Here is a 14,740-nt window from a genome sequence, read left to right as displayed (position 1 = left end):
GTTGGTGACATTTTCTTTGGTCGTGGTTGATTTATTTTTTAAATTAGCCAAATTTCCATACCAAAAACGGAATTCGGTAGATTATTCTTAAAGTGGATAGATCTATTGGAAATCCGGTAGCGCTGGCATCGTTGAAAAACGGGTTTCAATTCGAGGAATGTACTATTTAGTCTATGGCTGGTTTGGTTGACAGCGCGGGAAATATCAAATATCAAACAAGCGGAAGGAGCGGGGGACTCGGCGACTCGGTCGTGTGTGTTATCTATAGGTAAGCTGCCCAATTCCATCATAATACGTTCAATTCGTGTTTCATAGTTTATTCACAACAATTAATCTATTACGTTATACAATATTAGAATATTGTCAATAAAAAATGTCCAGTGTAACAACGGATAGTGTATTTACCTCGCGAAATCCTTCTAAAGTGACTTTTTCACGGCGTTTAAAGATGGGTGCGTGCGGTTGGAGTGCTATCACAGGTTTCCGCTTGGAATCGGTTAAGATAAACACATTCCGAGGTATAACACGTTCTACAGCTCTCATTAAAGTCAGCGACAAGTATGGAAAAGTCACAATTTTGCTAGAAGGCTCACATATCGGCGTACTGTTCGGAATATCTCCAGAAAAATGGTCAGAAATAGAGAGAATCAGTTCTAAAGTAGGCGAGTTATTTTTCCGCCATTTCAAATTGGGTTTGAATGATACGTTTCCCATTGAACAAAAAATATTTTACTATTTCTGCTTGAGTAAGCAAACTAAGGAAGTATTTTTTATATCCTACCAGAGAGTTCCGAATCTGCGTATAAACGATAAGATTAATCCATTCTTGAAAGTAATTGAATCCTCCCTCTGCACTCCTCGACTGTTGGGTGTCTACAACAGCAAGAGGACCCCTGTGCCATCATTTCAAGCGAATGAAGCGACCGAGTCGTGATCCAACAGGTGAACATCGCATACCTTGTTATAACTTCAGGAAACAAACCGAATACTCCGCAGATTTATTTTATTTAATTCGCATAAACACCCGGAGGGCTTACAAGTATGGTACATAGATAAAATATATAAAGGAAGAAATAAAATATAGCATTTGGTACATTCAAATACATATTATTACATATAACTTACTAGTTAGAAAATAAAAATGACATGAAATACATAAATATTGTAAAATATTTAAACAAATCAATATTCGCAGTAAGAAAAACTTGTTTTCTATTTTGAGTTACGCCAATAAAGAATAAAACTCTTAAGTGTTATTACACAGTATATACACAGTTGTAAGCCGGTAGAAAAGAAAATTGTTAACAAATTATTCACATGCTTTAAAATGCTTAAAAGTATACATCTGCATAAAAGAGCTGAGCAAATTTATACATATAAGAAGAAAAAAAGCATCTAGAGGAAATAATAAACAACAGCAAAATAAATTTTTACTTGAACCACCTAACAAACAGTAGTAAAAGGTAAAACTGTTGTATTGATATTTGCATTTCTGGGTTATGAAGACCTAACTACGAGTATTCGGTTGGTTTAGTGGAATTTCAATAAAAATAATCATCCTGTAGTTTGTAGTATAAAATATTTCATATAATACTTTTTTATTTGTATAAAACATAAATAAAATTATATTTCCTCACTGGTGCAGAGGACACTTATGTTATTGAGAAATTTTGATAAAAAAATTGTAATGTTATTAAAAGTTTACATTAGTTCTCGAGATGTTATGAACTAACTTAATAAAGCATAAATAAACGGTATTTTTATTTTAGATTTAATAAAGTGATTTGTCGTATTGTGGGGTTTCCCCCAACTGTTTGTGTTATTTTGTATATTAATAAATACATTTACTTGAGGTAAAATGTTTTTTTTTTTTATTGAATATTTTTTTTTTTACAAAATACATTTTTGAAATACAAAATAGGTAAATATACAGAACATCTTATATATAACGTTTCCACCTCTCTAATAAAGTAGATACTTGTGTTTAGAGAGGGAGTTCGTTTCAAATTTTATTTTATAAACAAAGTAAATTAAAACAAAGTAAATTAAAATAAACAAGGTAAATTAAAAATAAACATTCTTTGGTATGGAGTCCAGGAAGGGGTGAGTCTTAAATGTTTTTTAATTTTAGTTTTAAAAGTTTGATAATTTTTTATAGATTTTAAGTTTTCCGGAAGTTTATTAAAGTTTTTTGTATTCAAGTATATTTTATCATCGTCACACTTTCCCTATCTGCACCTAATGGTGTACGGGGCACCGCATTGGCACTCCTACGCTTCAAGTACCAGTCCAGGGACAGTGATATATAGTAAGTATTTTGTGTGGACCCTACCGGGACCCGAAGAATGGAAGGTGAATGGGCGCACGCCACTATGATATTATGTATATACATACGCATGTAATGCCCGGCTGAATTGCAATTAGCGGGTTTATATAAAAAACAACCTCTTTCACACTTATAAAAAAGTCAATCTGTTAATGTTTGTATATAGTCTGTCTGAATGCAGCAGTGAGACTTATTTTCGGAATCTCTAAGTTCAGTCATATCACTTCACTACTTCAGGAATTACACTGGCTACGTTTTCCACAGAGGGTCAAATACAAACTCTGTTGGCTTATGTATAAGTCTCTGCACAACTCTGCTTCAGAATATCTAAGGGGATTCTGCATTCCAGATGAACTAGCTGACAGACGTCTAACGCTTAGATCAGCTACATCTACGTCCAAAGGAAAAGTTATTATATTTCTACACAAACAGCGCACTAAATTCGGCGCACGTGCATTTGCGGTCGCAGGCCATACGGCATGGAATGCTCTCCCAGCAGAGGTGCGAAACTTTGAGAGTGAAGTGATGTTTCGGAAGAAACTTAAAACCCACTTGTTCTCTAAATCATTTGAATAAATCCTTAGCATGTGGTGGCAAAGTACATTGTTTTTCTTAAATTAAAAAAGCTAAAATTAAATTTATATCATTGTATAATCACTTTGTAAAGCGCCCTTGAGGTATTATATTACGAAAATGGCGCTATATAAGTTATCCATAATAATAATAGGTCTGCTAATGTTTATATTTATGTTAATAGTAGTAATGCCTATTTCATTTATTAAAATGGAAATGCAGAATTCCGTGATTATTTTAAATGGGTGTCTGCTTTATATATTTTCTTTCGCCCAGCAGGCTAGGAGGCCCTATTAAAGTCGTGAATAACAGCACTGAACACCCGGGCTTTAGAAAATTCACAATAAATGTTTGCATTCTCAGCAGGAATCGAACCCAGAACCTTCCGTGCGAGTCAAGAGTCTTAACCACTACACCACGAAGGCCGCCAATAAATAGTACTCAGTTATAATATTGTCATTTTTAATACCTTGCTTTTTTTCATATTTTAGAATCTAATGTATTTATTTGTTCCTTTATTAAATCTATAAATACGCAAAATAAAACTATTTTTATTAAAATTTGTATGTATATTTGTATTTATTTAGCGAACATGCACAATCTTATTTAACATTTGATTAATGTTCAAGTTGACCCGGGCAGGGACGGTCGAATAGTGAATGTATTGTTATATGTAGTTAGAGTGTAGTTAGCGGATCTCTGTCTGTCTCACTGAGTCGGATCTCCACTCTGTGCTGCAGCAGCTCAGATAACTTGGGGCGGAACTCTGCCAGGAACCCTCTCTCCGAGTCCGAGTGGTTGGTCAGGATAACGGACACGTTGTTGTGGACGGCTTCCAACACCTCATGATGAAGCATCTCACCTTGGAAAAAATACTTAAATCAGTTTCACTGCAATATCCGAGAGTATAACACATTCTACATACACAAATTACAACACGTCATAAATCTCATGTGAAGGCAGTAGGTACTGATCCTATCCACACGTGCAGCAATTTGTTAACTTTCCTAACTTTTGCTATGATTTAATTTCTTGGATTTTCATAAGAGCAATGAGTTTTTCTAGGTTACTGGTTATGGTTTTTTGCACCAAACAAGGCGGAGACCCAATTACAGTGGTGATTAACAACACAGAACATTTAGACATTAAAAAAAAAACAGGATGTTACCACGGTACCCAGAAAAAAAAATTACATGAAACGACGCAGATTTTAAATTAAAAAGCTGCACATAACAATGACTGCTACATAGTAGAAATCCTAATTAACTAACGATACAAATGTATCTGCACAAAAAACTTAACTCTGATGATGGATGTCGTAATGTGATTCGAAACGTGCAAAAGCATTGCGAACGACACAGGCATAATAACTCATTGTGTATTGCTATAATTAAATATATAATATAATCCACCAACTACATAAAAAAGTATTTGCTACGAAATTGATAAATATAAATGTACTATTAAAATACATACCTGTAATATAGAGGTCCGCTTTAACTCCCCTCAGTAGTGATGCCCCCGAGCCTGCACAGAGGGCCACGCGGCCCACGCGCGTGTGGGCCCTGGTCCCCGCGCCCGCCGCCAGCCGCACGTACTGCAGTCCGCAGCGAGCCTTAACCAGCTCCACCGCCTCCTTTAGGCTCACTCCCGACTCCAGGACGCACATTCTGTAATTTGTACACGTGGTTTAGTTTTTCCTTACTGCAGAGAAAATTTAAAAGTACATACCTACTACTGCTACTGGAAGTTTTTACTTAATTCTGACCTTTCTCTTGACGCTCAAATTATTTTCGGAATCTCTAAGTTCAGTCATATCACTCCACTACTTCGGGAATTACACTGGCTACGTTTTCCACAGAGGGTCAAATACAAACTCTGTTGGCTTATGTATAAATCACTGCATAACTCTGCTCCGGAATATCTAAGGGAACTATGCATTCCAGATGAACTAGCTGACAGGCGTCTCACGCTTAGATCAGCTACGTCTATGGCGAGAGGAAAAGTTATTATACCTCTACGCAAACAGCGCACTAAATTTAGTGAACGCGCATTTGCGGTCGCAGGTCCTATGGCATGGAATGCTCTCCCAGCAGAGGTGCGAGGCTGTGAAAGTGAAGTGATGTTTCGGAAAAAACTTAAAACCCACTTGTTTTCTCAATCATTTTAATAAATCTGTAGCATGTGACAACAAAATAAATTGTTTTAATTAAATTACAAATTTAAAAGCTTAAATTAAATTTATTTAACTATAGAATCACTATGTAAAGCGCCCTTGAGGTATTATATTACGAAAATGGCGCTGTATAAGTTATCCATAATAATACCTTCCGCAGCCTACACTGGGGTCTTCCTTGGGGACAATAGGGCTGCGAGTGTGAGCTGGAAGTGCCGACGCGAGCCAGTCATTCACCCCTCCCGCTACAGCGTCCCATGCGGTGTGGGGACTGTATAGAGCCACTCTGTTCTCCAGGCATTGACTTACAATACGTTCTTTCCACGACCTGGAACATCAGTTGATAGAACGGCAATAAGATGAATAACATTTTCTGTCAATTTTATGTCTTTTGCTATATTTTTTCAATTGACAGTTAAAAATAAATCAAATGTGGCTGTTATTAATGGAAGAGTTCAGGTCTTGAATGAAAAAGTATAGTATACGTCAAGTTTGTAGTCATTTTGTCTTAAGAAAAGTTGGTCTAAATCAATTTAACCCAATCTCAGCGGGAACTATCTTTAGACAGTCTGAAAAATCGTGCCCCGTATGCGGCAACTGTCTTTAGACATTTTCGAATTTACAGCCTGGCACTTTGATAAGTGCACGATAGATGGCCAAAAAGTTTGTGTCGAAATATTCCCTGAACATTTGTTGATGAGTGACATCTCTGAATAACTCCTAGGATTATATTTGTTTATATTATAAAAGATTTTAATCAGAGCAGGCGAAAAAATGACCCAACAGTTTTAAAATTCCCGCTGGGCAATGACCTCGAGCCGTATCTCGAGTGTCGTATTTTGTTATCTCTATAGAACTGCGCGTGGATCGTGTTATTGAATACCTTGTGTTACTGTTGTACTGAAAAGATGTAAGAATTATATTTGTAATAATAACAACAATAAATAATAACTACTATATTCATTACATTAAAAACCTCATTTTGTAAAGTTCGAGTTTTGCTTTTCTAAAAATATACATTATTTAAAAAATAATTAAAAAAAAAAAATAATCATAATATCTCAATATGTCAAACAGATGTTAAAATGATGAGCAGATTTGTGAGGGACAGATTTTAAAGTAAGCGAGAAGAATCTTTCATTTTGAAAACTATATTCGAAATATTGTTGTTTCTATATATGCCACGGAAAACTCCGATATTAACCGACGATAAATTCACTTTTATTATTTTATATGTAGAATCCTAAAATCACAAGTATAAGTATTTTTATTTTAACAATAAAAGCAACATAAATATGAGTTTCGCTCTTCGCGCATCTTGAAATTTGAACCGATGCGATGTTAAAAAAAAAAAAAAAACAAAATTTGGACATAATATTGGACGAATTTTGAACAAACAATAATTTTGTTTGTTGAGTTATATAAGCAAATGCGTTCAATATCTATAATCTTAGAACGTAAACAATAATAATTACTGTGCTTAATTGTCTCCGTGCTGTGTTCCATCAACACATTCATAAACATGACTGAGTACCTGTAGTATAATGCTAGCGCTCTGTTCACAAATCGGTTAGAACACTTTTATTTGAATGATTATTGATGTAATTTCTTTGTGTACACATAAAAACTTATTTGATATTGAAACTCAAGTATTTGGGAAGATAACAAAACGATAAATTATATGGATAAATGGCTTTGTCTCTTATAACTAGATGATTTAAAAATCTCATCCGTGATTTTCAGCACTTGAAAATATGCTGCCGCGTACGGGTGACGACAAACGTAATCTATGCTTAGCGGTGAAAGAGTTAAAGATCATAACAGTAAAGAGGTGGTCATTTCATTAATTATTCCTCGTGTAAATATTACCTCTCCGCACCTAATGGTGCATACGTCACTGCATGGTACACCAATTGCAGTGTATCTTGATCATTTTTGTCAAGATGATTGGTCTTACACTTCAGGTGTCAGTCTATGGACTTTGAAATGTTCTAGTGTAAAAACACCCTTTTAAATAAATATTGCATATCAACCATGTCGGGAATCGAACCCGAGACCTCATAAGTTCTCGCCGGAGAGTTCTGCCGATTGGTGAGTTGGCTTCCTGAAAACCGGAAATCTATCGCAGCATCGGTTTATCCGAGTGAACTTGTAACGTAGTTAATTTTTTTTTTTTTCATGCATTTTTGAGAAACTTTTTTGTACAATTAGATGATCTTATTTTTACTGCGTGTAAGAAAACATTTTTTATATCCAATTTCCTGTAGTGCTAAACTTCCTCATTGTATTCTTCATCCGCCTGGACACAGCACATTGCACAAAACAGCTTGTATGATAATAATTTCACAGTCTCGGTATATATCGTCAACGGCAATCCATCACCTGTGTACCACGTATCTAATATCACCGCCGAGTCATCCTGTTATGCCATTTGGCCGTCGATACATTATTCAAATATCGCTTGTAAAAATACAAACAAATATTATACCTATCTGCAAAGTATGATTGAAATGTTAAAAAAAAATATTGCCAATATATTACTTGGACACACCTTAAAATGTTTTATTCTCTCTCTTGTACAGTGAGTGGTCAAATTTGACCTATGCGGTTATGGATTGCCGTCGATGATATGCATAGAATATATACAATACAGGCTGTTCCAAAATCCAATTTATTTCTTTCGAGGGTTCGTAACTCACCAGAAGAAAATATCATACATATATTACTTATTATGTGATAATGTGCATTGCTTACCTCCGGGTAATAGACTTCAATGGACTAAATATTGGTGGATGGTAAGAAATGATCAATTCTACCTTTGTGTCGAGAGCTTCCTTCATGACAATCTCAGTTAGATCATTGGTCAACAGAATTTTCTTTATCATTCTGGAAGAAAAAAGTTATGTAATATTACATTTTATGGTGTGTATTGTGCGAGGGCGAGGGCCCTTCTCTGTCTCCACCAGCATTCCAGTTTGTGGCTTGTTAATGTCTCTATTCTGTAATTCATTGTGAACTCGTCACATTCTTCGCAAGTAAAATGAATTGTAATTGTACGTAACCTAAATTATTTTATTTTCCTTGAAGTTTAAGTATAAATTATAGCCGTTTACCTTTAGGTTTATAATATTTCATGTCATTGTTTCAACTTTTTACATAATCCAAAACTAGCAAACAATCCAATCTAAAAATAAATAATTAATCAAGCGCATAGCTTACTTAGGCGTGTAAGGTTCTATGAGAAGCCCGGTGTTGTCCCACGACTCTGCTAGAGTTGTCGGTGCAAATTCATTTAATTTATTAACCACATCTTTAAGAGAAAATCCGTCTGCTGGTGAGAAATCTGCCATAGCTTGAATGTTCTTCTTAGTGAGGGAAGATAAACTCCTTTTTAAAATAATTGCACAAGTCGAGAAGGCTTTCATCTGATTCCTTGTAAGTCTGAAAGGGCGATATCAACAAATATTGGTTTACAGGTAATAATCATTCAGAATAGTGCTACTAAAATATTAAGCAATATAACATCGGTTATATTTTTCTTGTATTACCGAATACAGGTTCTAACACAGAAAACAAATCGCAGTAGTTATTAGTGATGGAGGCATATTTAAAAATAAGTCAGTTGAAACAATAAGTAGGTAACATTGCAGTTTAAATAGCAAAACAATATGGAATACTAGGCTTTATTGAATAAAGAGGGTAGAGCTAAAGCCGATGCTTAGTAAGTTATAAGATTACGAAAAAGAGAATTATATAAATAAAGAAAATACATTGTAACTGTGTAAAACATTTTATTGCAATAAATCTTTATAACCCCCATTTATCAACAATTTTCATAATAAAATACAATAATTACAAATGAATTATGTAGTAACAATAATATACAGATTTCACTATTTGATCAGCTAAATTATTATTCTATGTAATTCCATATTTTGATTTCACCATCGTCACTACACGAAGCCAACTGCCGCGGATTTTGAGGATTCCATTTCACAGAGTTAACGTCCTGCGTGTGAGCACCATGCTCCGAGCAAACCAGCTCAAATGTCGGCTCATTCGGCTGAGAATCTGGACTTTCGGCAAATATTCGGATGATATCATCTCCGCAAGCCGTTGCTATCAAACCGGTTTCAGAACACCAGTGGATATCGTAAATAGTTCTCGTGTGGTAACCCGCAATGGTGCACACGCATTTCCAAACTGGATGATTATCGGGAGTTGCGACTCCTTCTTCATTTCCCGGAGCGTATTCTCTCCAGATCTTGACAGTTTGGTCGTCACTACAACTCGCGATGCGGTCCCCTGTCTTGTCGAATGACAAACTCCAAACGGTGGATTGGTGCGATTGCAGTGTACCTGCACAGAACCAGTCATTATCGGATGGATCTTCTTTGAATATTTTGATTGTATTGTCGTATGAGGCGGAAGCCAGTACGTCTTTAGTCGGATGCCATATCACCTAAAAATCAAACAAATATTTATGAAGAACATTTGCCTACGACTATCCAGTATAATTTATACTATGTACTGCATTGTAATGCTTGTATATTAATTAATGAACTAAACAATAAGAACAATAATTTAAGATACTCCAAGTGCCAACATACGTTGAGACATAATTTATTAATCATGCATTGAGATTAGGCTCTTAATAACAAGATATTATGAAACAAATTATTCTCATTTTAAAGCTCCCCAAATTGTACAGATTGACTGTAATTAACAATGAACAAAGAGTTATAAGTTGTTCACAAATTTATCTAAGATCTACTACGAGGTATTTATGCAGAAAGCAAGTTCCATTTGACAGGTTAGAGAAAATAGTAATTAAACTATTTATCTACGCAACTCCCGCCATTTTTAGGCACTTATCATGATGCGGCACAAGCTTTTGTATTCCCTCTTCGGAGTGCCGCTCTCTTTGTAAAAGGGAACGCCCACTTCGTTACACATTATCATGACTTTTATTGAACTGTTTCTATATCTCCTTACTATTTCTATATCTCCTATCTGTTTCTATAATCACTTATCACTTTAGGTTAAATGTTCTTCGCCTTATTCAGACCTTATTTGACAAGCGGCAGGATTTTATTTGACATTTTAAACAAGTACCACAAAGCATACACAACAGTCGGCCAACTCGTAATGGCGTCAACTCTTTTTCAATAGGCAATCGCAAAGCTGCAATGGCAAGAAAAACAAACGGAACATACTTTCTTGATATTCCTTATATACGAGTATATCAAACCTAAGCTTGCATGCAATATTAAATATGTAATCATAATTAAGATAAATATGTACAATTTACAAATTATACTTAAAAGAGAAAGGTACCAAAATAGGTACCAAGAAATAATTCAAATTAATTTGAAAAATTATGTTCTCGAGAAATTTCGATAAAAAAATGGAATTTTATTGAAAGTTTATTTTAGTTCTTAAGATGTTATGAACTAACTAAATAAAGCATATATAAATATATAAAAAGCCTTATTTTTGCAATTCCTAAATATACATAAATTCAACGAGTATAAAGATTTCGGTGGTCACTGCTTGAGACATTCCTCTTACGACTTTTGGACCCCCATTGCGGGAGCTATCTTCAGACATATAGCTTGGCCCAAATAGTCACATATAACGCAGTGTAAGGATTATAATTTCTGGGTGATGTTAGTACCTTTTTGACATCTTGAGAATGTGCGTTGAGAACGGCCGCACAGTCGTAGTCATCTTCTCCAGCAGACTCCCACACCCATACGGACTTGTCCCTGGAGCATGTTGCCAGAAGCCGTCCCGAAGCTGCCCACGCAACACTCTTTACTTCATTCTCATGTCCTTCCAAAGTGGCATTGCACTCAAACTCTCCTAAAAACATGATGTTTTTTAAATATGTTATTATTTAGAAATATATTTAATTACGAAAAAAACAAAACAAATATTTCTAAGGGAAAATAACGTCCAAATATTTGTAGACAGGCTAGATTTTACTCTTTAGGGAGTTATTAAAATCTAAATTTATTACAACAGAGAGGGAAAACATTTTTGAGAAGGTATTACGCAAGTCTAGGCATTAACACTCACCATTCTGCCTATGTTTAAACATCTAGATTTCCTTAACTCTTCCATCTGCTGACTTTTATGAAGTTTCTCTTCTTAAAAATGTTAACCCACACTGTTACAATAAATATTGATATTAATAACTGCCTAGCCAATGAAATCCAGCTTGTCTACAAAGATTTTTACATACTTAAAACATTGTTGATATAACTACCTGGTATAAAAAGAAGCATAAAAATCGAAGTGTTTTCAAGCACTGCCCAGTAGGCGAAATAATTCAGACAGATGAATCTCATCCACATCAAAAAAGGTTTCAACTCATTCACTTCACAAAAGTCAACAGATGGAAGAGTTGAGGAAATATGGATGTTTAAACATAGGTAGAATGGTGAATGTTAGTGGCCACTTGAACCAGCCAATGACAGGTCATATACCCTGTGAATAATTTAAACCATTAAAAGGATATTTCTAATAAAAAGAAGTATAAGTTACCCGTCTTCTTGTCCCATATGGCCGTGGTGGCGTCGAAGCTGGCGGAAGCGAGGAAGGAACCGCACGGAGACCACGCCACCTGGCGGATGGTTCGCTGGTGGCCGTCCGCCAGAATGGTCGTGTTGGCGAGGCGAGATCCGTCGCGCGCCCACAGCCGGATGCTGCGGTCCTGGCCACACGACGCGAGCGCGGCACCGCGCGGGTGCCACGCCACATCCCACACGCGGCCCTTGTGCCCGGCCAAGCACTGATCGAGCTGCAGTTTCCCCATCCTCGCTCTAAACTCCACTCTGAAACATTCTTTCAAGTCAGATGGTGCGACTGCGCTCGATCGGTGCTAGGTGGAGGGACACCGGAAAATTAGAATATGCTGATATTTCATTTTTAATGAACTCGCATGAATGTATTTGGAAACTTGTAAATGATTATAATTTAAGAAATAAGAAATTGGGTATTTCTAACTGTCGAGGGTGAATGACCTAGAATATTGGATAGTGGTAACTTTTGTCCTGACAGCATAATTTTCTAATCAATGTTCTTCGACAGTCACGGAGGAAATTTCATTCGAGTTGTTCCCCGAGAAATGGCAGACCGCTTGTGCATTTTCCAATTGACATTAGAAAATAGGCTATGGATCGGGTGGCAAATTCGCTAATTGCAGAGTGATTTCACCGAAGGAAAAGTATTACGGTTAATGTACATATGAATATAATAGCCCAATACAGAGCTGTTTCGTAATATGGCTACCCAATATGTATTCAGGCTAAAATGAAAATCCGTCTGCGACATATACATAATTGTGTACTTAATTAAATAATAAGAAAGAGAGCGGAATGGGTTTAAAGCAATGCCGGTTAGTATCGCTGAGAAATGAAAAACTGATAAATAAGGAAGAGTTTTATAAAAATAACTGAAGATGCGGATAGCGTTGCAACCGGTGTGTCAATGTACCACAACGTACGGAAAGGAAGAAGAAAATTGTATACGAGTTATTCATAGTTATTATACTTTTCGCCAACTGCACATAAAGCTTATAGCGCAGAGAATATGAATCTAAAGTGCATGCACAAGTTTGCTTAACTGATTACCTCTGAAACTAATATAAAGCATACCTACAAAAAATAAATTACGAGTACCTTTAATTTTTGTTATTGATTTGGTGGTTAATAATCAATTCCAATTATTGGAAAACTTATCGTTGAGCAGATATCAGCACTTCGACACTTAATTATGTGGTTGCTAAATAAACTAATTGATAACAGGTTTCGGAAAGAACCGATTTTTTAAAATTTTACTTCAAATTTTGATCATTTGATAACCACCAACTTTTGACTTTTGACTCGACCCTCGACCACAGATCAATTTTTTTTCCCATTGGCCACTGACACAGAAGAGAGAAATTATTCACAGACGGATATTTTGACACTGGCCCGCCATAGATTAAAGCCCTGTTTACAAGTGGACAATACAATATTATTTTGTCCCAAGACTCGACCATTGTCCACGTGTAAACAGCAATTTGTGGGACAAGACTTTGTCTCTGGACATCGCCTCCGAGATAGACGGGCAGGCCGGGAGCAAATTATCCTCAGCGGAACAATGATTACCCCCACCACCGCGCGCAGGACTCGACCATTGTCCACGTGTAAACAGCAATTGTAGGACAAACTCATGTTTTGAGACATCGCCGCCGAGATAGACAGACAAGTTATTTTGGCGGAACAATTATTACCCCCACCACCACGCGCGGCCGCCAGCGGGAGTTTTTCGGAAAAAGATTAGAAATCTGTGGAATTTCGAGCAACGGAATAATACATTTTCGTTTATCAACGAGGACATTAGCAGGAATTTTACACACAAAAAACTTAATATCTAGCAGTACTTACTATGCATATAGAATAGGTTAAGGTTTAGTAAATAAGCATAATCAGAGTATAATATATTTATTTTTATTTTTTTTATTTTTTTGCACCACAACAGGCCAGGAGGCCCAATATGAAAACAAGTAATAAATTTTATTGTTTTAACCTAAAATTACGCTTTTATTTTGAATTTTCATTCACATAGTTTTGTTAATTATTTTATCAATCTATGTTAAATTTTGAATAAATTAAATTTCTTTTTTATTATTACTATTATACCTACTTAAATCAATGCAAATGCAAATTTATAAAATGTCAGTTTTTGTAAGTATTCGAAAGATGATCCTAGCAATATTTGTTTGTTTACTCTTACTTCTACTTTAATTCATAATTCTAACTAACTAACTAAGGTTTTCCCTTAATACTGTGTATACCTTTGTCATCTAATTTATATTATGTATACATGCTATTTAAAAAGAATGTATTTTTTGCTGCCCCGAATTCCGAAAGTCCTGAATAGTAAGTCACTGCGAGATACATATACAGCAAGATAAATAAAAAATCTTAAAACCTGCAAACCTCAAATTTTATATATCACGAGAAATTATGCTACTACTACCACCACCATCATGCCATTTCCTCGTAGGGGTAGGCAGAGAGAATGGACCACTTCCTAGCTTCTTCCACATTCATACATCTTGTCATACATGCCTTTCGGTGCTGTCTGATTTTGATATAACCAGACTTAGGATTTTGGCGTATCTGATCATGCCCCGTCTTCTTTGGTCATCCTCGTCTACCGAACGTTACCGTTACTTGAAATTACGCATAAGCTATTTTACTTATTATTTATCTTTTCGAAAAATAATAAATGTTTTAATAATATCTGCTTTCAAAAATTTAAACACATAATTGAAAAATGGCCAAGTTGGGATATTTATTTTTTCGGCATCCCAAAACTGGCCAACGGCCGCATCGTATTGTCCTCGTATGGACACGCACGGACAGGAGACAGGACCTTGTAAGGACAGCGATTTTCTCGACGTGAGATTGTGTCACTTCGAAGTTTTTTAATTTTTATTATTTTTTTAAGTACATTTACATTTTACATTTTTTTTTCAACTGGGGGAAATTATAAAGTTAATTTCTATTTATAGCGAACATGACTGTTTATGGCGCGGCGCATTGATTGCCCAATTTATAGGGACAAACAATGTTTAAAAATGCCGTGGAGGCAATTATAGCCACAGTGGG

General features: G+C 35.7%; 2 protein-coding genes across 2 annotated transcripts; both read right to left on the bottom strand.

Moving 5' to 3' along the window:
* Window positions 1–3,447: 3,447 nt before the first annotated feature.
* Window positions 3,448–12,984, bottom strand: LOC148272468 (NIF3-like protein 1). The gene is made up of 6 exons (XM_088240006.1): window positions 12,761–12,984; window positions 8,295–8,516; window positions 7,830–7,961; window positions 5,227–5,403; window positions 4,376–4,569; window positions 3,448–3,761 (listed from the first exon to the last, which is right to left on the bottom strand). The coding sequence occupies exons 2-6, from the start codon at window positions 8,498–8,500 to the stop codon at window positions 3,577–3,579; spliced, it is 894 nt and encodes a 297-aa protein (XP_088096132.1). The 5' UTR covers window positions 8,501–8,516; window positions 12,761–12,984; the 3' UTR covers window positions 3,448–3,576.
* Ciao1 (cytosolic iron-sulfur assembly component 1) lies at window positions 8,850–12,984 on the bottom strand. Its single transcript, XM_088240005.1, has 4 exons — window positions 12,761–12,984; window positions 11,625–11,914; window positions 10,753–10,940; window positions 8,850–9,537 (listed from the first exon to the last, which is right to left on the bottom strand). Exons 2-4 carry the CDS (start codon window positions 11,893–11,895, stop codon window positions 8,989–8,991), a joined length of 1,008 nt encoding a protein of 335 aa, XP_088096131.1. The 5' UTR covers window positions 11,896–11,914; window positions 12,761–12,984; the 3' UTR covers window positions 8,850–8,988.
* Window positions 12,985–14,740: the final 1,756 nt, after the last annotated feature.

This window comes from Micrasema longulum, unplaced genomic scaffold (assembly GCF_059751315.1).
Source record: "Micrasema longulum isolate JH-2025_06_02 unplaced genomic scaffold, ASM5975131v1 h1tg002326l, whole genome shotgun sequence".
Classification (NCBI taxonomy): Eukaryota; Metazoa; Arthropoda; class Insecta; order Trichoptera; family Brachycentridae; genus Micrasema; species Micrasema longulum.
The sequence above is the reverse complement of the archived record's forward strand: the minus strand, read 5'-3'. Positions and strand labels throughout refer to the sequence as shown.

Excerpts from the sequence above, each read along its gene's own strand:
- LOC148272468 (XM_088240006.1), bottom strand. The coding sequence starts at position 8,500 with ATGAAAGCCTTCTCGACTTGTGCAATTATTTTAAAAAGGAGTTTATCT. Across the intron at positions 7,962-8,294 it reads ATAGAACCTTACACGCCTAA|AATGATAAAGAAAATTCTGT; the intron begins GTAAGCTATGCG and ends TTTTTCTTCCAG. Across the intron at positions 5,404-7,829 it reads TTGAAGTCTATTACCCGGAG|GTCGTGGAAAGAACGTATTG; the intron begins GTAAGCAATGCA and ends CTGATGTTCCAG.
- Ciao1 (XM_088240005.1), bottom strand. The coding sequence starts at position 11,895 with ATGGGGAAACTGCAGCTCGATCAGTGCTTGGCCGGGCACAAGGGCCGC. Across the intron at positions 10,941-11,624 it reads CATATGGGACAAGAAGACGG|GAGAGTTTGAGTGCAATGCC; the intron begins GTAACTTATACT and ends TCATGTTTTTAG. Across the intron at positions 9,538-10,752 it reads ATTCTCAAGATGTCAAAAAG|GTGATATGGCATCCGACTAA; the intron begins GTACTAACATCA and ends TTTGATTTTTAG.